At 44.0% G+C, this 19,714-nt stretch overlaps 2 protein-coding genes across 5 annotated transcripts in view; one reads left to right on the forward strand and one right to left on the reverse strand.

Moving 5' to 3' along the window:
- The window catches only part of ARIH2 (ariadne RBR E3 ubiquitin protein ligase 2), a 36,252-nt gene extending 28,585 nt beyond the window's left edge, over positions 1–7,667 (reverse strand). Inside the window, exons 1-3 of one of the 4 annotated variants that reach the window (XM_039558811.1) lie at positions 7,582–7,665; positions 6,589–6,716; positions 3,402–3,749 (exon numbers count right to left, since the gene is read on the reverse strand). In XM_039558811.1, the coding sequence (XP_039414745.1) occupies positions 3,402–3,650 (249 nt within the window). In that variant the 5' untranslated portion in view covers positions 3,651–3,749; positions 6,589–6,716; positions 7,582–7,665. Of the gene's footprint in view, positions 1–3,401; positions 3,750–5,480; positions 5,501–6,588; positions 6,717–7,581 lie in introns of those variants that run through there. The other 3 variants (XM_039558810.1, XM_010390155.4, XM_039558812.1) reach the window with 3 other exon arrangements.
- A 51-nt stretch (positions 7,668–7,718) lies between these two features.
- SLC25A20 (solute carrier family 25 member 20) lies at positions 7,719–19,297 on the forward strand. Its single transcript, XM_039558813.1, has 9 exons — positions 7,719–8,106; positions 8,778–8,870; positions 10,796–10,923; positions 13,073–13,163; positions 14,120–14,237; positions 15,408–15,480; positions 16,064–16,173; positions 17,504–17,628; positions 18,129–19,297. The coding sequence occupies exons 1-9, from the start codon at positions 8,002–8,004 to the stop codon at positions 18,189–18,191; spliced, it is 906 nt and encodes a 301-aa protein (XP_039414747.1). The 5' UTR covers positions 7,719–8,001; the 3' UTR covers positions 18,192–19,297.
- Positions 19,298–19,714: the final 417 nt, after the last annotated feature.

Consider the following 19,714-nt stretch of genomic DNA (forward strand, 5'->3'; position numbering starts at 1 on the left):
AGGCCTTTTGGTCAGAAAAACACAGTTTTGGGTATTAATTCGAGATTTTCTTCTGACATGTTTCACCAGAGATAGCCTGTCCTATTTAGTCAGGGTATTAACTGAACCTTCCTCAGATCTTCATATTAACAGTACTAACCAAAGAGCAAAGATTTCCTCTTCTTTTCCTTGAAAACCAATGAACTCACAGTTCTTACTAAAACCAAAATTAAGGAGAAACTTTCAGAGTAACACTTATTACAACTCTCTAGCTTCTGTACGGTTCTGGAAAAACCACTAATGCAGTTGCAGGCCTGTGACACAGCACAGCTGGTTTAGTCTACTGCTGCCTTGTTTGCAGTGATTTTCTATTCAGATTTCCCTGCCTGACAAAAAGCAAGTCAGAAGAATTTGAGGCAAAAGTTTCCTATGACAGTAAGAGATACAAGGACATACATCTACCCACACGCAGGGTCTTATGCTTTTATCAGACCTTCGATTTTAACTGAGTGTTGTCTCTAATTGGGATAGACAAATCACAAGCACTTTGTTGAAGAGTTTCTCTTTCAATGTTGCATGCAAACTTTTAACCATGTGCAGGGTGTTCACACCTAACCTGAAGCTAACCAGGCAACGCAAGGTTTGCTCAGTTCAGTGCCTCCAGCAAGAAGGAGAACAAGGTCAGCTGTAACCCACGGGGAATGCAAACAGCCAAGAAGGTTTCCAGAGACCATCCTTTACCACAACACTTTAAAATAAAATAGGAATTTAACAATCAGTCTGAAATAGCTGAGCAAAACAGCTTGAAAAACAGTTAGTGAGCAGAACAAATGAAATACTATCTATTTAAACTGTTATTAGCCACTAACAGCACAGATTGCAAATACGAAGATGTAAAGCTCTGAAATTCCCTTTCTGGTCTTTAAAGTGTGTAGACAGTATGTCACAGAGAAAAAACCCACTCAATACATGTGTGTGTGTCCCCAAGTTTAACCTTCAGAAAGTGAATCACCTAATGACAACAGACAGTGGCAGAACATTCCAACACAGCTTTGAGCCCATTTATTGCATTTATTTTTAATTTGCTTTAGGGAACTATATTAATCTATTAATTTCTTGTGATAGTAAATCACTCAGATACCAAGTCATCCATTGGCTTCAACACTGTACCTCCTGAAGACAGTCTTTAATTTACCTTCAGCTTTCCCTGCTGGGGCAACCACTCTGCCTTAAGTACGAGCTAATGCTGAAAAAGCACCACGTAATCAGTATTTATCATAAGGCAAAGGAGATGAAATCAAAATTAATTAGATGCTCAAAAAGAACCACCATCACTATCCAAGGAAACCCAAAACATTGTGAAAGGTAGTTTTAAAAAGAAAAAGCAGTTTTTAGAGCTCAAGCAAATTAATAGAAAAGAAGTTAATAAAATTCTTTTAAAAGTCTATCCCTGTTTACTCGTATCCATTAAGTCCATGGAAAATAATGACGATAAATATTTTAGCATGCTCCATTCCATTTCCTTCTTCTCTATGCTTTCTAATTCAATATTAATTCTTTCTATTACATTTTGTCTTAGAAAACTAACAAAATCACAAGTTTCCTTGGTGGGGAAGAGAGGGGAAGGAAGACAGGGTTGTTGAAGAATTGTAAGCAAGTATGCCAGGAAACAAAAAGCAAATGCTGCAGATACACAACAGATATCCAAGAAAAGTGCAACTGTTGGACTACTGCTGCTGGAGAAAAGAGAGTTAATGTGGCACTTCAAGGGCTAAAGCCTGAGTGTGTGGCTTACAAGATCACAGCTTTTCAAATTGCTACTCATATTCAATTTCATCTTTTCATGCACAAACCAAAGTGCGTAGCACTTAATGTTAAAAGTAAATATGCAGGCATATTCTTGATATAAAAGAAATCCAAATTTTCTCTCCTTGGGTCCAATTTGGGATGAGATTTGAGCTAGCAGGTTGGTATAGTCTGGCAACTATAATATATGCTCAATAAGACCTTCAGACCTTCTGAAAATTTTATTTTAACTCTGGAAGCCTGATTTTAAGGACTGAAAGTATTGCTTTCTGTAATTTAGTTCAAGAGAACAATATGGCAGGGGTCACCTTTTTGGAGGGTGTTCCATTTGAAGGCAGACAATAAGGCACAGAAAAGCTGTTCTAAATCTTAATTGCTAAGAACCTAGAGCAACTGGCAGCTGGATCAGAAGTGCTGACCAACTATTCTCATTTGTACTTTTCTGTTGTCTCCTGTTTCTGACAATCTGTAGGGAACTGCAGGCATTCAGAGCTCAGAATGCACATTTTGAAGTAATTACAGAGACAAGTTTAAGAGCAAGAAAAACTTCCTTTTCTGAGGTGGTAAATCCTGGGAACAAGCACAACAGATGGCAAAATCATCAAATTATGGGTGCCCTTCAAAGCCTGTTGCTTATGATCCATAGTCCTCAGGCTTTATGGCTTTACTGTTTCTACAGGACATTGATGTGCAAATAAAGATCAAGAGATCCCTCTCATTTTAAAAATTAGATTGGATTCAGACTGAAAGAATTGGTATCAAAATCTACCCAACGTGGGTTTTTTACATGCTGCAGTCACCACCTGTCCTGCCTTCAGGGGCTGTTCCAGAGAAGAGCAACCACTGGAAGACTAGAACACCGATTTGTTACAAAAGTTGACGCAGCAGCAATTTCAACCCAGCATCCACATCTAGAGTTTAGAAAAACTCTGCTTTCGTCTGGCCTGCCTCCTCTTTTGAGATACTACAGTAATCGGTTACAAAAAGAGAAAGAAAACTTCACAGAAGTCTTATTGAGCATAATACCACGGAGCTGACTCTGAGTATGACTTTTCTGTGAAATGAATTAAGTCACACCTGTTCCAACAGCTAGCAAGTTCACTGTACTTGAATTGCTGTCACTGCAACAGTAGGGTTAATACCTGGCAGGACAGCTGATCTGTCTTTGAAAGTCCATGATTATTCTCTCAGAACCAACCAAGAAAAGTGTTTTTGTTAGAATTACAGAGTTTTAGCATGTTTTCCTATTTGTCAGTTATCTTCTCAAACACAGGTGTACCAAACTGCACCATTTATGGTTTGATTTGTTTCTTTTCTATATATCCTCTCTGCATTAATGCAAAGAGCTATAACTCAGGAATTTTGGTTATGAAGCTCAGCTCTGTAAAAAAAAAGAATCAACATTCAGTAGGGAAGATTTTTCAGGCCCCGGAACCAGTACATAACAATTGTAAACCTTTGAGTCAGTTTTGAACAAGAGACCTTCAATAATGCTCCTCCAACCCCCCATAACAGCAATGTTGCCACAGCTTTTATCACAAACTGTATTGTCAGCATTTGCCTGTTCAACCACAGACTTGTCTTACACCTGTGTTAATGCAGAAACCTTTCCTCACCTTTAACGTGGCAGCCAAGCTGGCCATGTGCTCATTCAGAGTGCTCTCCGACTCCTTGTAAGTCAAGCAGGTGAACTGATATTCCTCTGGATCAAAGGCATCTGCTCCCTGCTGCTCCACGTCGTTAGCTACCCCATCATAATAATCCTCAATATCCCCAGGATCCTCATCCTCTTCCTCCTCCTCGCAATTAGGGTCATAATCCTCTTCATTGCTGTCAGAGCCCTGGCTGTTCATGTCCACGGACATCTTAATGCCCTGCCAAACTGCAGACCAGGAAAGCAAGCGCAGCTTCTTTTTTTTCCTCCAAACTTTATCGTTCTTTTGAATTCATCTGAGCTCTGTCTCCTATGGGAGGAAAAACAATTTTTTCTGTGCCTAAGAAATTGTAAGAGGCTCCATCTCAACATCAAACAGGTGATCAAACAGCCAGGAACAGACCAACCCAACGGCCCAGTAAAGAGGATTCTGCTGTGCATGTCCCTGGTTTGGATCCATTGTGACTCTTGCACTTCCAAAGCCAAGGCTGCTCTTACAGGACAGGTCCAAAACCTCGGAGGTTGGGTTATTACACTGCATCCTAGTCCTCAGTGCAGGCCCTGAGACTTCTGACATTTGAAAATTGGCTGCATAACTTTCACTACAGATCTTCTCAGAGATAAAACAGAATTTATGACAAAGTTTTTTATCAACAGCCTGAAGTGCTGACGAACAGCATCCTATCCATTTAATTAACAGGAAAAACACAAACCTCTTAACTATGACTATAGTAGCTAGAAACGCAAACTGTGATATCCTGTACAACCTGTGGTATTCTGTACAAATCCATCAAACTGTGATATCCTGTACAACCTGTGATATTCTGTACAAATCCATATTGCTTCAGAACCACAGACATTAAGCGGGACTTAGGAAAATAAGACCAGCAAACAGATCTCTCACATACACACAATTTAACAGCCTTCAATACCATCTCAAGAAAAAGAAATTGTGAAACTAGTTCATCCCTTTAAACTGGTTCTATTGGATGGGATGTGGCTTGGACTTTATATCTGAAGGGGGAAATAAAATTAATTCTCTCATTATATTGCCTTCTCAATATATGCTTATTACCTTCTGAATGTAGAAATGCTCAGGTGTTGACAGCTGCTATTGAAAAAGAATCAGAACAGCTAACTTTTCTTTGTTTTTAAGATTCTCATTTGTTTTAGAAAATTCACATATCTGATAGTTATCTGAACTACAAACCTTCTGCTTGTGTAACTGAACCATATGAATTTGAGCTCTGAAAGATTCAGCACTAAAGCACGAATCAACCTTGAATTATGGTCATCTCATATTTAGTAGTAAATTTAACCAAATTTAACCAAATCATTTAGAGAGAATAAATTAAATACAGAAGAATTAAAACAATGCTGTAACAAAATTTTACATATAAAAACACATATTAAAATCAAAGCTCTATTTTCCACAAGCAGCATGTATTTGGTTCCTTAAATACATTCCCATTTTGCATTACTACATTGCCAGCTCTGCTCCTCAAATATATTCCCTCAGTATTGCAATTTGTAGCTGCTGGGGAAACCATAATCAAGCTTTGAGAATCCTGACTTTAGAGTACAGGAAATCTCAACCACAAATTTTCATTATTTTTCCTCAACTCATTTGTTTTCCATTTCCAGTCACCTGACCAGGCAGCAGAGAATAACCAGGAAGAGATGTGATGTACAATTAATTTGAGGGACTTCAGTGAGTTCAGGAGATACAAACCTCCAGAGAGGTTGAAGACTAGTACCTAATTACACTACTCCCTGAATTCTGGTCTTCATTCCTTTCATTTGCCTCTTGATTCCTTAGCTATCCACAGCATACGTAGCACACAAATAATTTATAGCACTGCTTTCCACAGGACTTCAGAGGAACAGACACACAGTCTCTCCATACTGGAAAGAGACAGATGTGAAATCTGATTTGGCAGACACAAGGCAAACCCTCATCCCTCCCTCTACCCCGCTTAGAGTCTGGGCTTAATCTGCATTGACACTGAGCTCCTGCATAAAAGAAGCAATGGATCTTTACCTGCTAAAACTTATGTTAAAAGAATGACTTATTTGAGCCTCTAATCCCACTGTGGACTATCGAGAGCCCAGTGTGCAACAGGTTTGTTCAGCCACCACAAAGCCTGAGCAAGTTTCACAGGCCAGGGAACTTCTCAAAATCACTCAGATAATTCCACACTCTAGAGAGAGAAAAAAATAATGAAAAGACTGGGTCCTCTGCTATTCCAACACATGACAAGTCACATCCAAGGAGTGAGATGTTTGTAGATATCCAAGTAGAATAATGGGCCTGCCCAGTACCTCCCAGTTACACACCAGTCACTGGGGAGGGGGTCAGAGGAGTGCAGAGATGTCTCTCTGTGCCACCAGCACAGTTTTGTGAGCAAACAGAGGAACTGTTTGCAGAGGTAAATGGACATAGCGATTTATCAAGGAGAAAACAGTCTGCAGGACTAGGTGACTTCTGTGACCCAACATTCTAGGAAAGAGCTCACTTCCAGCATAACTGGACACCACACTGACACAAGTGAGGGAGAGGAAGGATAAGGTACATGCTCTGTGGACAAAGCAAAGGAGGGTACTCGGAAAACCAAGAACAAAACTCACCCCACCTATGCTCAGCCCAATGCCCAAATCAAACTCTCTGAATACAAAGACAAGGCAGAGCTACTACTTGATAGCACTAATTTTTAAGACAATAGAGATGTTAAAAGATAAGGTCAAAAAGCATGGATTATTTAGATTAAATAATTACCATAACTCCCAAGACCAAATTATAAATTTTAAACGATACTTAGATCACTTTCCTACCAAAGGGAGGATGAGTCCTTTTACCATCTTTATCCAAGATACTCCTGTATCTTTACTAGCAGTGATACAATTTAGTCGCCTCTCTTGCTCCAGTCTCCTGCAGGAACTCCTGAACATACCCACCCCTACCCTCTGCTGTCTCCTCCAACAGTGATGCCCTTTCCATGACTCCTGCTTTGCAACACAATACTTAACAAGGTCTTTTGAAACAAAATGCCTTCAAAATGCCTTCCATCATGCCACCACATTATGAGATCCCACTTCATTCCTTATCCCACTACAACACTCTTTTCCGATTTCTTGCCTTCTGTGCCTACCCTTGTGGGACTCCTCTAATGACTCTTTTGGCGGAGACTCCTCCAATTGGAGAATGCTCCTCCTCTTTTTCTGTTGATATTTCACAACCATTCCATACGGTTTTTTCTTCTTTCACCTCTTTATTTATCTGAAACAGAGAAAGTGCAACTCAAGTCTGCCTCCTGAACTCCTTATCCATGTAACCTTTAGACAGGCTAACACTCTCCCTCTTCCCTGAAACCATCCACAGCCTCAGCTCCACACTGGCTATCAATGCTAATTGCATCTTCACCTATGTCACCCAAACCCATAATTTGTGGATCATCCCCAACTGCCTCCTCACATATGCAGTGCACATCTCGCCATTCCTCCTCCACTGTTTTTTAGGTAAGGCATTTTTCATCCAAAACCGAGAAACCAGAAGACGCCCTATCCTCTTCACCACAGATGACTCTGCAGGGACCTCCTTACAGCCATATCACACTCCCCCCGTGAACTGCCTGTTTTCCTTCCTCTTGCCAGCCTTGGTTCACACTATCACGGCTGCCTTGTCCTTCCCAACTCATCTGATTCGTTTCATTCCTGCCCTTTCTAACCTATCGTCGCTTTTTACGAGTTGTTTCAGGGATACCTACGTATTCCACGGCATCTCTGGGCTCGGGCAGAGCGGGACCCAGCGCATTTAAATTACCTCGGGTCCATTCTTTTGGAATGCGTGCGAGACCAGCCCCCGCGCTTGTCCCGCACAGCCAGAGCGCCACAGACTTGTGGGAGGGCAGAGCAGGAACACCACGGGAGAGAAGCCGTGCGGGGAAAGCCCGAACGGCGGCGGGGCGAGGAGGGGCCCCCGCACGGCCGCCTGGAGCTCGAGAGCTCCCGGGCTGCGGCTTCTGCCGGGGCGGAGCGCCGAGCGCAGCACTGGGCACGGATAAGCAGCCTCACATCCCTCCCGCCGGGCTCGCCCCAGCCCCAGCACGGCCCCGCCAGGAACCCCGGCACGGCCCGGCACTTACCGGGCGGGCGGCGAGAGCGGCGCCCCAGGCTCCTCCTGCGCGCCGGAACCGCCGGGCCCGCTGCGTCACCTCCGCCGGGCGGGGCGGGGCCGGGCCGGGCCACAGCGCTGGGGCGGGGGGGAACGGCTGAACCACTGAGGATGTGCGGGGGGACGCGGCCCCGCGCCCTCGGGAGCGGCCCCCGGGCCGGGCTCGGCCGCTGACAGCACCCGGTGGCGGTGACAGCGCCCAGAGCGGCCCCTCGCACCGCCGCGGTCCCGGCCCGCCCCACGCCCGCCTCCCGGCGTGCCCCGCACTGGGCTAAAGGTCGCGGTGCGGAGGGGGCGGCATTGGCTCGGCAGGGACGCAGCGCCCCGATCCCGATCCCGGTCCCGGTCCCAGTCCCAGTCCCGCTCCTCACCCTCTGCCGCCGCCGCCGCCATGGCGAAGCAGCCGCAGCCCATCAGCCCCTTTAAGAACTTCTTCGCTGGCGGTTTCGGGGGCGTCTGCCTGGTGTTCGTGGGGCACCCGCTGGACACCATCAAGGTGAGACGGCGCGGGGCGGCCGGGGACGAGGGGGGCAGCCGGTGCACTGTGCGGTGTGGGGCAGCGGGGGGTGGACTACAGTTCCCGGCAGGAACTGCGCGGGAGCGGCACGGGTTCTGGTGGGCGCTATGGCAGAACTACAGCTCCCGGCAGGCACTGCGCGGGACGCGGAGCTTCCGGTATGCGCCGCGGGGAGGCTGGGCTGGGTGTCCGTAGTGCTGTCGGGCGCCCCCTGGCGGCGCGGCGGCCGGGCGGCTCGCAATCCCGGTTCACAGTGAAAAATCGGGGAAAAAAGCGTCGGTGTCCCGGTGCTGGAAGGAGTTGGGAGCTGGGATGCTCCCGCCAACCCCGTGTTGCGGCGGGGCCCCGTGCCCCTGCGCCAGGGGGAGGCCAGGAGTGACCCTGTGGAAGCAGAACTCAGCGTCCAGAGGGAGCTGGGGTCGTCATCCGGACGTCATCCCAGCAGTTGATTAGTTAAATACATTAACTACTCATTACATTAAAATTCAACCTCTTCTCTTTTGCAAAGGGCTAAAATGATGTCAATAGTTCTATCAATATCTTCGGGTCTAGTCACAAAACATAACACCATAATAGCCAGAGGGGTTCTGTCAATCAAAGTTTAGATTGTAATATTTAATAAAATAAAGTTTTCCTCTCCCTCTTACTAGGTCAGACTGCAAACCCAGCCTAAGCCACAGCCTGGCCAGGCCCCACTCTATTCTGGGACATTTGACTGCTTCAGAAAGACTCTTCTTGGAGAGGTACTGTGACACCTGCCAGATGTATCAGTTGTTTCTGTACATCGCAGAAATGGAATCGTGTGCCCCCCAGAGACCATACAATTCCTGGGTTATCAGTTAAATTGATTCTCATTAACATTTTTAAGCAGATTACAAAGCTTGGGGAATACTTAGCATGCACGTGCTCCAGGTACATGTCTCTGTTTTGCTAAGAAATGTTTTTTGGTTCAAAATAGCATGATGTTAATGTCTGAAGTTATAGACTGGAGTGAATGTTGGCAGTTGTTTTTTGGCCTTGTTGTAGTTGGTGAAATCTTGCTGGTATTTGGAGTCACCTCTGGAAATCCTAAAATGGGTAATGACTTTTGTTGATACAAGTACTTTCTTCTATAAGGTGTTATGCCAGCTATGAGAAGGCAGAGGATCATTAATTTATAGACTTCTTTTCTCTTTTTCTTTTTTTGAGAGCAGAGTGTCAATTATAGTAGTTTTTCAACCTTCTCTAGAAGGGGGACAGCGTTTTTTATTCCTGAATCACTATTATCATGTTGTTGAGCTAGTCTGTTTTGTTTTTAGAAAGGCACAGCCTTGATTTAAAGTCTTTAAGTGACAGACACTCCAGTTTTCTGCTTTTTAAGTTTTCTCAGCAGCTCTTTACCATTTAGAAACAATGGCTGTAAAGCACAACTGTTCTTCCGCTTGCTTGAAGTCTCTTTTCTAACTGCTGGATCTCGTTAGGTAACTCCCTGTTAAATGACAGATCTGCCTCAAATCTGAAATCCAGTTCCATTGTGGTATTAACAGGTTGTTATATAACCAAAGCAAATCCTGTTTCCCTGGTCTCTCCCACAAAGAACTGGAATGCTGTGCCAGCTCTGAATCCCTGGCAGTTTTTAACACCCCTGCTGCAGCACGGACGTCAGAGCTGAGCCATAATAATAGCCTTGTGATGGGAAGTTCAAAAGCAGTGCTGCTTCTCTACACCTACTCAATACTCATCCGTTTCTCTAAGAAAAACTATTAAACCTCTGCCAAGAGAGGTTTTTTGCTTCCCATTGCTCATGGGGAGGTTGAGCAGCAGTGGCTGATCTCTCAACCAGGTGCAATTTCATGGCAGAGCCAGTTGTGCCGGTAAGACTTCAGCATGTACTGGGATGCACTGGTTTATTGGAGCAGGGGGAAGAAAGGGGTGCACAGACCAGAAAATATTTAATTTATGTGTCTAGCCTTTATCTAGAAGATAACTATCCTTTTTATTGAAAAAAAGTTCAATTTAAAGGCAAGAGAAATTAAATAAATACAGCTGCTGGGGTCTGCATTAGAATTTTTTCATATGTGCAGTCCATAAAGGGAAACATCAGGAATGTGATGTTGTGTGGGAAAAAAGTTTTGACTTAGGGTAGGAAACAAAAAATAATTTGCTCTTGAACCTGTTCCAAAGTGAATTCATGTGGGGAGTGAAGGAATTCAGGTTGCTCTCCCTGGCTGTTCCTTTAGTCAAAGGTTGAATTCGTTTCAGCGTTCTCAAGTTCAGTGTCAGGATTTTACAGTACTGCATTTGACAAGTTACCAGTAAAACACAGGTGCATTTCTGTGTGTAACTGAGAGTGTTCTCTCTTGACATAATCTATTAAAGCTCTTATTCGGGTGGATTTTAACTTCACTTCCTCGTACTTGAGATGTACATGCAGGTGATGAATATTGTTATTGAAGGGCATTCGTGGTGCCAGTGTTTCCCAGGAAGGATAACTTTCCTCTGCAGTAGTCCCTGAGCTTCAGCTAAACACGTATAACTGCAAATGAACAAAAAACCCCTTTAGTCCTCTGATCAATTTGACTGTTAGATGGATCCTATCCTGGATTGTCACCTGTCTCTTCTCAACAAGTTGAAATATGTGCAAAGTTTATGCCAAACCAAGTAATTTCTGTGATAATGTTTCTTGCAGGGAGTCCGAGGCTTATATAGAGGAATGGCAGCTCCTATCATTGGAGTGACACCCATGTATGCTGTGTGCTTCTTTGGATTTGGTTTGGGAAAAAGACTCCAGCAGAGAAAACCTGATGATGTTTTGACGTGAGTTCCTGGTTAATCAGATGGTTGGGAAAGGCGTCCTGAGGCTGTTCCTGTATTGTCACACGTTGAGTTGTGGCGCAAATTTGTGTCTTCTCCTGGGTTATAAATACAGTTCTAAAAAATAAAACACTCATGTTTAATGCTTCTGGAAGCGTGGGGCTGATAGCACAGGCTAAAAACAGACATTGTGTGGGCAGGTGCGATGCAATTCCCTTTCTACGCAAGAAGGAGCCATTAAGGAACAATTCCGGTTTAGATGAGTACAGTGAGAGTTATATAATGATTGCCTGCCAACAGTCTTGCTATTAACAGAAACTATGGGAGCAATAAGTTCATGGTCAAGCAGTCTTGACAACATTCACAGCCCTGATTCTCTTTCTCCTGTTAGTTATGAGTCTTCCTGTGTCCCTTCATTAGGATATGAAAACAGCCATAAAAATGTTTTATTATTATTTATGAAAAGAGGTGTTTATGAGCAGCCCTCCTCTCAGGCATGTCTGACCTTCAGGAACAGCAATAGGAAGCTGAGAAAACTTGGTGTGGCTTTCTACAAGCCAACCTGTGCATGAAGAAAGCCCCCCACCCTTAAAGTACTCCTGTAATGGGTTTGCTGAGCTGTGATTTACAGCTCTACAGGGACTGGGCTGTAGCTTAGCAACATTTTATCCCATTATTTGTCTGCTAGGTAGGAGCTCTGTCAGAAAGCAGGAGCCCATTGTGTGGAGCCAGCTGTGGTGGGGTGTTTTGGTTTCTGTTGCAGCCTTGCCTACACAGGGCTCATGTGAGCACAGCTGGCCCTGCAATGTGAGCCACTGCAAACGCAGCTCCCAGAGGGAAGCAGTGCTGAGGTGCTGGGGAGCTGCTCACGTACCCTCTGTTATACCATGGCAGTGTCCCCATGCAGGCAAGACTGAAGGGAAAGACCAGGGGAACAGCAGGGACTGAACAACAAATGCACCATGAACTTATTCCCAGCAGCCTGATCGCCTCAATGCCTTGTGTTTCATACACGTGGTACCAACAGGAAGTCTTAAGGAGCAAGCTGGAAAAGGACAGTGTAGTTTTTTGAGCCTTTATGTAGAATTCCTCTCAAGCAGAGCAGTGGAAAAGAACAAACAGTGTGTGTACTGTCACTGTGCCCAGCTGTGCTGTTCTGTGGGTGCAGACCTGACACAGTGAAGGTACAGTGTGCCTGGGACATGAGACCCAAAAATAAAGGTCAGACTCCTAGTGCTTTGGTTATGGGTCTAGAGGCAGGCAGGATGGTTGTGGTTCCCCATGCTCATTGTGAAGGGAAGTTGTGGAAGGAAGAAGGTGGAGAGAAACCTGAGGAGCCTATCCTGCCTTTTCTGGGGCTGAATAATCCCAAGGTGAGCTAAAAACCTCAAAGCTTAGTTTAAGCAGGAGGTGCATGTGGAGTAGTGAGGGAGGTCTGAGTGGTCTGGAAGATATCATGGGAATTTTAGTAGAGAGAGGTGTAAGAATTGGAATAGAATGCCATCTCTTGAGCAAGCGGAGAGAAGCAGGAGGTGTGGAATTGGATTAAATTGAGATGTTAGGTCATCTTACTAGGGAAGGTAGCAGGAGGCTGTTGTGTGATGGAGAAATTCAGCTTGTTTAAGGGATTTTTGTCATGGACACTTTGCCACGTGAAAGCAGGTGCAGAATGTGTGGGATAATGGCAGGTTGGTAGGACAGACTCGACTATGGCAGAGACTGAAGGAGTGAGGGAGTGAGAGGTTACGGAAAGGAGGCTTCTGGCTGCACAAGCAGGAATATGTGTGGAATCTGGGGTCACTGAGAGAGTATGGGAGACTGGAGGAGGAAGAGACTGTTGGGAATGAAAATGAATGGGGAGTGCTATAGCAAAAAATACAAGTAGAAGGAATATTAGCAAATAGAATGGATATGAAGAGCTGAGTTGTGGTTGCTGTAAGAACCAGTGTTTTGAGTCCTAGAGATCTTAAATGTTTAGCTCTAATTGTGCATTGACAAGGCACTTCTGCACTGATCAAAAGCAGTGGATGCATTTCAAGTTCCACTGTTGTGTTCATGTGGAACAGCATAATCTGGTGATGCAGGAGTCTTTCTGCCCTTTGTTTCCTGTGTGCTGTGTTGTGTTAGGGTCTTTTCTGTTTCCTTGGGGCAGATATCCTCAGCTGTTTGCTGCTGGCATGTTGTCAGGAGTGTTCACAACAGTAATCATGGCTCCAGGAGAGAGAATCAAGTGCCTTTTGCAGGTAAGGCATTGGATGGTGGTGATGGGAATTTAATTTTAGGGGTCTTGTCTTTCCATAGCAGGAATTTCTTTGGTTAGTGCATTTACTCTGTTCTGTTTTTTGACAGGACTGAGACAACTGTCATTTAATGCAGCTGTGTCACGAAGAAGCATTAAACAAACTCACCATGGCAGTATAAGTACACACAGCATTAATTGCTCTATTCATTTTACAGAGCACAAGCCTTATGCTGTGGGGCATCATATGAGGCATCCGTGGATGCCTCAGTCCAGTTCAAAGTATGGAAAAGTCAGTTTTTTCTGAATGAAACTTTTCCTAAAAAAAAAAAAGTGTAAACCTGCAAGATCATGAGACTCTTTCTGGTGTAAAGAAGTTCTGTTACTTTGACAGTTCCCCATGCAGAGCTAAGGAATTCATTTCAAAACAGTGTTCTGACATTTGGGTGGCTGCTAGCTCTGCACCTCCTGCGGGGGTTTTAAAGTATTGTTGGAAAATGTAAACCTGAACAAATGAAATGACATCTTTAGCAGGTGTGGGAAGCTCTGCTTGTTTCAGACTGTGTTGAACTCTGTTAATATGGTGATGGGTGGTCACATGTTAGTTCTGACAGACAGGATATTATCATGGGAGCTTTTATACACATACAAATGGTTTGAATTTCACTGAACTATTTGAAGACTACTTTTTGTCAGTGTGGAATTACCTAACTGACTGGAGTTGTTTCAAACTTACACTGTGGAAAACTAAAGGAGAATTTCTCCTCTGCGTGGAACAGTAACCACAGCCTCAGCTTCAATGTGAGAGCTGCTTGAGGAAGTGAGGCAGAGGTTCCCTAGGCAGGAGCGTGTGCTCCTTCCTCTCTGGAAACACACGTGTGGCTTTTTAACCCTTGGCTGAATGATTCTACATTGACCAGAAACCTTCACTGGTCAGAAACTCTCACTTTAATCCTGCAGATCCAGGCAGCTACAGGTGAAACCAAGTACAGTGGCTCCCTGGACTGTGCCAAGCAGCTGTACCGCGAGGCTGGGATCCGGGGCGTGTACAAGGGGACAGTGCTGACCCTCATGAGAGGTAAGGGATGGGGCTGTCCCGGTCCCTGCTGCAGGGGGACTGCAGGATAAGAAGTCTGACACAGTATGGGAGATCTCACAGTTCCTTTAGCCAGTTGGAGGGGCTGTGTCACCCATTTTCCTTTTTTTTTTTTTTTTTTTTCAGTCTGCAGAGCTACTCCAGTGCCTCAAAGGGCCTGAGAAATAAACATGAGATTCTCAGTGAGTGAGGAAGAGATTAGATGACAAGGATCAGAGGGATATAGGAAGTAATTAAGATCTGAGAAGCCAAGAGGAATGAGAGACTTCAGGAGAGGAGCAGAGAGAACAAAGAGAAGAGAAAGTACAGAAGTGGGCTTTTTTTTTTTTAATTATTTTCTTCTTTTTTTCTTTTTTTTCTCCTTGAGAGAAGGATTGTGCCTGTCTGTGACTGTTGCTATATAATATTGGCTGCTTTAAAATACGTGGTGGCAGCAGTTATGCTTTCTACCCTTTTGAGTCTGGGTTATTTTGGACTGGGATGTCATGACCCCTCTCTCAATAATACAACAACTAAGTAGTTGTGCCAGACCCAGAATCCTTTACGTATTTCAGTAATTCCCCTTTGAAAAGCTGAAATTTCTATATTTTGTTACTTCAGTTTAGGACTTTGTTCAACCCTCTGCTTCTCACACAAGTGTAGCAGCCTGCAGTGTAACTCTGGCAGTGTCCATAGATAGGGGATGGTTCTCTGGTTTAGGTATGGGTTAAGAATAGGCTGTGGGAGTAGCTTAAAAGAAAACCACAACAAGACCTATCAACTGCAGAAAAAAAATCCTCAAGTAGAATCATTAGAACTAATACATGAACAAAATTCATGAAGTTCCTGTGCTGCTGTGATGTGCTATGCAGCAATATGGACAGTTTAGAGCTCCCTCATCATTAGTGTCATGTAACCAGGTTACAGTCTGGTTTGAAAGGCTGCTGACAGAAACGTTATTTTCCCAGTTCTTGCCTTTAGCACCTGCTCTCCATGGGAAAGTTCAGACTCCTATGTCTAGGGCAGCAGCAGATTTTTATTTTGTTTGTAGAAGAGATTCAGAAAAGGAATCTGCATGTACTTAGTGGTGTTGCTGTGTTGGCATGGGGCTGGTGTGCCTCTGGGCTTCCTTTGGTTTCCCACTCCTCACAGCCTTTGTTGTTTACCCACCAGACGTCCCGGCCAGTGGAATGTACTTCATGACGTATGAGTGGCTGAAGAACATTCTGACCCCTCAGGGAAAGAGGTCAGTGAAATCTCACAGTCATCACTTTCTGAACTTCCCAGACACTGCTGATTAATCTCCCCAGTTACAAAGAGATTTAGAGCAGTAGCTAAACAAATTTTTAAAAAATAAAAATGGTTGCTCATCTTGTGAGTTAAGCTGTTTTGGTCTGGGGTTAACTGAAAATTAAAATAATGCTCTGAGTTTCTCTCAGCTTCCAGTTTAGATCTTGTTAGCCAAGCAAGGAATACTCAGAATAGGTCTCTTCACTTTCAACCCTGTATGTGTACAAAATGCTAGGGGGCTTTGTTGAATTTTCTGTGGGGGCTTGGTTGGTTGGTTGGCTTGGGTTTTTTTTCCCCAGAGCATGTGTGTGTGTGTGCTGCTGAATAAAAAAAATTGAATCTTTAGGGTAGAGTTGGTCCATCTTGGAAAGGTTGCTCACATACTGCACTCTGTCTCTGCAGCATTGTGCTGCCTTCTGGCTGCCAGCCAGGCTTTTGGATTGTCACCTTAGTCAAAACAATGAGTTTGACTTTTTTTTCCTTTTTTTGTCTTTTTTTTTTTAACTTTTTCCTCCCACCCCATTCTGATCCTGCCACAGTGTGAGTGACCTCAGTGTGCCTAGGATCCTTTTTGCTGGGGGCCTGGCTGGGATCTTCAACTGGGTAGTTGCCATTCCACCAGATGTGCTGAAATCCCGTTTCCAGACAGGTGAGTTGCATTCCAGTGTGTCACAGCCACACTCAGTGTGATGCTCCTGGGAATGGGCTGGGCAGTGATGGAAGATGCCTTCTGGGAAGAATCGTGTCTTGAGCACTGCTTGAGACAAGTGCATGAAAAACTCAAGGGTGTTCCTAGCATTCTAGTTGATTTCCTCACAAATTTTTGGCACATCAGGCTGCACTGCTCTGTTTCTGCCTCTCTGATCCTGATTTGAGGTACCTGATTTGAAACCTAAGCATAGAACTCATAATAGAATTGTCATAGCTGTTTTATTACAAATGTAATTCTTTGAGAGGTTTTGTTATTTCACTTCAGACATAGTTGTGTAAATTGTAGCCTGTGCTATCTGCAGTTTATAGTAATAGGGCGTGACTTGCTGAGAGCATTGCTTTTGGATAGGCAGCTCTGCTCTTTAATGTCTGTGGCCTAATTACAGTGAAGATGGCCCCAGGCCTTGTGCTTCAGCAGAGTTTGACAGGTTTTTCGTTGGTTTCTCTGCCAGTCCTGTCAATGAATATTTTTGTTAAGGCTCCCCGTCGTCTCTGTGGACTCAACTCTCCACTGGACAGTGACCATTTTTCATTCTTTTCACAAATCATGATAATCAGTGCAGGAAACTTAATTTCTTTTTCTCTGAGCAATGGCTACTGTGGTTGTTTGTACCATACCAAGGCCAAGAGGGAAACACATCACAGCTTTATTCTTGTTCCACTGAGCCAGTCCCTAGTGCTGCTGTGTGGGTGGTGTGGGTCCATGGTGGTTCTGTTTAACTGGGCTGATCTGTGGGTTACCTCTTCGGAGGACTGGCAGAGGCAATATTTCCCAGGGCAGTGTCAGGAGAAGGAAGAAATGGTTTTTTGAGTAGAAGAGGTTTTAAAAAACACCTCGGGAAATCCACGTAACATCAGCATTAGAACATCCTGTGCTTTTCATTTGAAGCCTGTTGCTGTTCTTGGCTGGGACATGTGATAGGATCATTTTCTTATTAACCAGTTTCATCAGTTTTTATATCTGACATTCCTATCACCTAAGTGCAGCTCTTGGGAGAGCTGTGATCAGCAGTGCAAATAACAGCTCAGACTTCCAACCCTGACAAAAGTTGTTCTCCTTTCTTCCCTGCTTGCAATGACTTGATGATGTAAATTCTTTGGTGATGGTGAGCACCTAGCTTCTGTTCACTGAGCCTTTACTGAGCTGTCTTGTTTGTTTGCTATAGCAGTGTGAACCTGTTGAAAATCCTGGGCTGTTACATATGGCACATCCTTCAGCTCTTGTCACTGCCACACATCTGAGCTAATGCCTTGTGCATCCCTTTCAGCTCCTGAAGGAAAATACCCAAATGGCTTTAGAGATGTGCTGAGGGAACTCATCAGAGAGGAAGGAGTTGCATCTCTGTACAAGGGGTTCACAGCTGTGATGATCAGGGCCTTTCCTGCTAACGCGGTGAGTATGTTGTGATTCCAGATGGGTTTTGGGGACATGGCTGCTCACAGTGAGTGTTTGCAGTCTGGAGAGGACATGACTGCCTGTTTACTCTTGTACCATTTCAGTGAGGTTCTTGTCACTGCAGGTACTTTTGACTGTTGGTGTCCAGATTCTAAAACTGTACTTTAATCTAGGAGTAAATCATTATTCAAAACTTTTCATGAAAGCTCTTTGTTGACTTTCTCTGATATTTTTTTTCTACTGGTTGTACATCCAACTGTAGAAGATGGAATGAGTTTGGACTCTCTTCCTCTTCAATAAATAATGAGCCTAACAGAGCCAAAGCTCTGCCTTTGTGTGGAGGGATACAGTAGAATTCTTGCTTCTGGTTGAAGACCTTTTTTGTCCTCTTCCTCCTTCCATATAAACCATGTTAGGTGTTCATAGTGCAGCATTTCAAGCGCCTTGTTTGAAACAGATTTTTAGAATCCTTATTTGTTCTGTGTTCTCTTTTCCAGGCATGTTTTCTTGGTTTTGAAGTTGCTATGAAGTTTCTTAACTGGATTGCACCTGGTCTATGAGGACTAGGAAGCGAGAGAGGAGAAGGAAGAGAGCGCAAATCTGCCTCAAAGAAATAAATGAATGATCACTTAATGTTTCAGGAATTATTGTTTGCCTAATACCTTTTTGCCTTCCTCACATTCTTTAGGTGGTGCTATGTGCCAGTCAGGAATGCAAGCTGTATCTGTGACACAGAGTTGGTGAGGAGTTAGGGGTGACAAATCTTCTGAGCCAACCACAGCAGTAACGCTGCTAACAGACAGCTGTCACTGTCACACACCCTACCTTAAGTACTTCCTCATGGAAGAAGGGGACACATCTTAAAATGTAATTCTTTATTTACTGAAGAAACATGTAGCTATTAATGCTGAAAAACTTCCTTAAAGTAATTGCCAGCATGTACTTAACTCTCAGGGCATAAGTCAGCAGCTGCACATGGTCGTGTCTGCAAGCAATGTCAGACAATGTTCTCATCTCCTGTCGTTTTTCAGTTGTGGCTGTTTCTGTGTTAACACTGGTTTTAATCTTCTGTGCGTGTAGAGCAGCAAACACAGCTCAGCAGGGGAGGCCAGAGCTATGTTTGAGTGGGTTGAGGGGTGTTGCAGGTACCATATCAGGTCTTGCATGCTGATCTTTTCTGTGGAACTAGGACACAAAATGCATTATGTTTAACATTTGAGCTAAGCTTTACTGAGGGAGCCAGTGGGGAAATGTGTTTGATTAACCTGAACTTTTCTCTCAAATCCCTTTCTGTCCCACTGAAGAGAGCCCAAATGTGATTTCAAAAGTACAGCATGGCTCATAGCAATCTGTGATATATTTGATTCATCAAATACTGTGTCCTGGGATTCAATCCCTGACATTGATGTGAGAAAATTTAACAGCACTTCCAAGAACTGAATTTCTCTGACACAAGGGGAACACATAAAGAGGATGCTGGCTGTGCAGTCTTGTTTAACTTTATTCTTTCTTCTGTTCCTTGGTTTTCTCTTACTATTATTAAACATAATCACATTTTCATTTGAGAAATGTCTAATACTGAGAAGGAAAAAGCAACTTTTAATTTCTTTTGGTTGTGATGCAGTGTTACTGGAACTCAATAAAACTAGCTGCTGCTTGGCTAGAATGTGTGCCTCCGTTCATTTACTTTTTGCATGGTCATGCATGCTCAGTTTTGCAAAAGTTTTCCAATTCTTACTTCTGAGATTCATTGGGAATTAAGTTGTGCTGTGCTATCTTTGATTGCTAACCCCTTGCCTTTTAGCTTTTCAATTTCTGACATGAGCTGTGGAAAAGAATATTCTGCATTTGGCATATTGTCATACAAGTCCTGTTAGGTGCTGCGTTGTGGATGCAAGTTTTTAACTATAAAGCAACACACTAAATAACACATCTTGGAACAAATGACACATACTTTGTGGAAAGTACTTGGCGTGGTCTGTTGACCTGTACCATGAGGACACAGCCTTCACCTTGGCTTTCCACAGGCATGGGCAGCCCTAAAAACTTCCCATTCTGTGCTGCTGAGAATCGCACTTTCCTT

Source organism: Corvus cornix, chromosome 12, assembly GCF_000738735.6.
Source record: "Corvus cornix cornix isolate S_Up_H32 chromosome 12, ASM73873v5, whole genome shotgun sequence".
Lineage (NCBI taxonomy): Eukaryota > Metazoa > Chordata > Aves > Passeriformes > Corvidae > Corvus > Corvus cornix.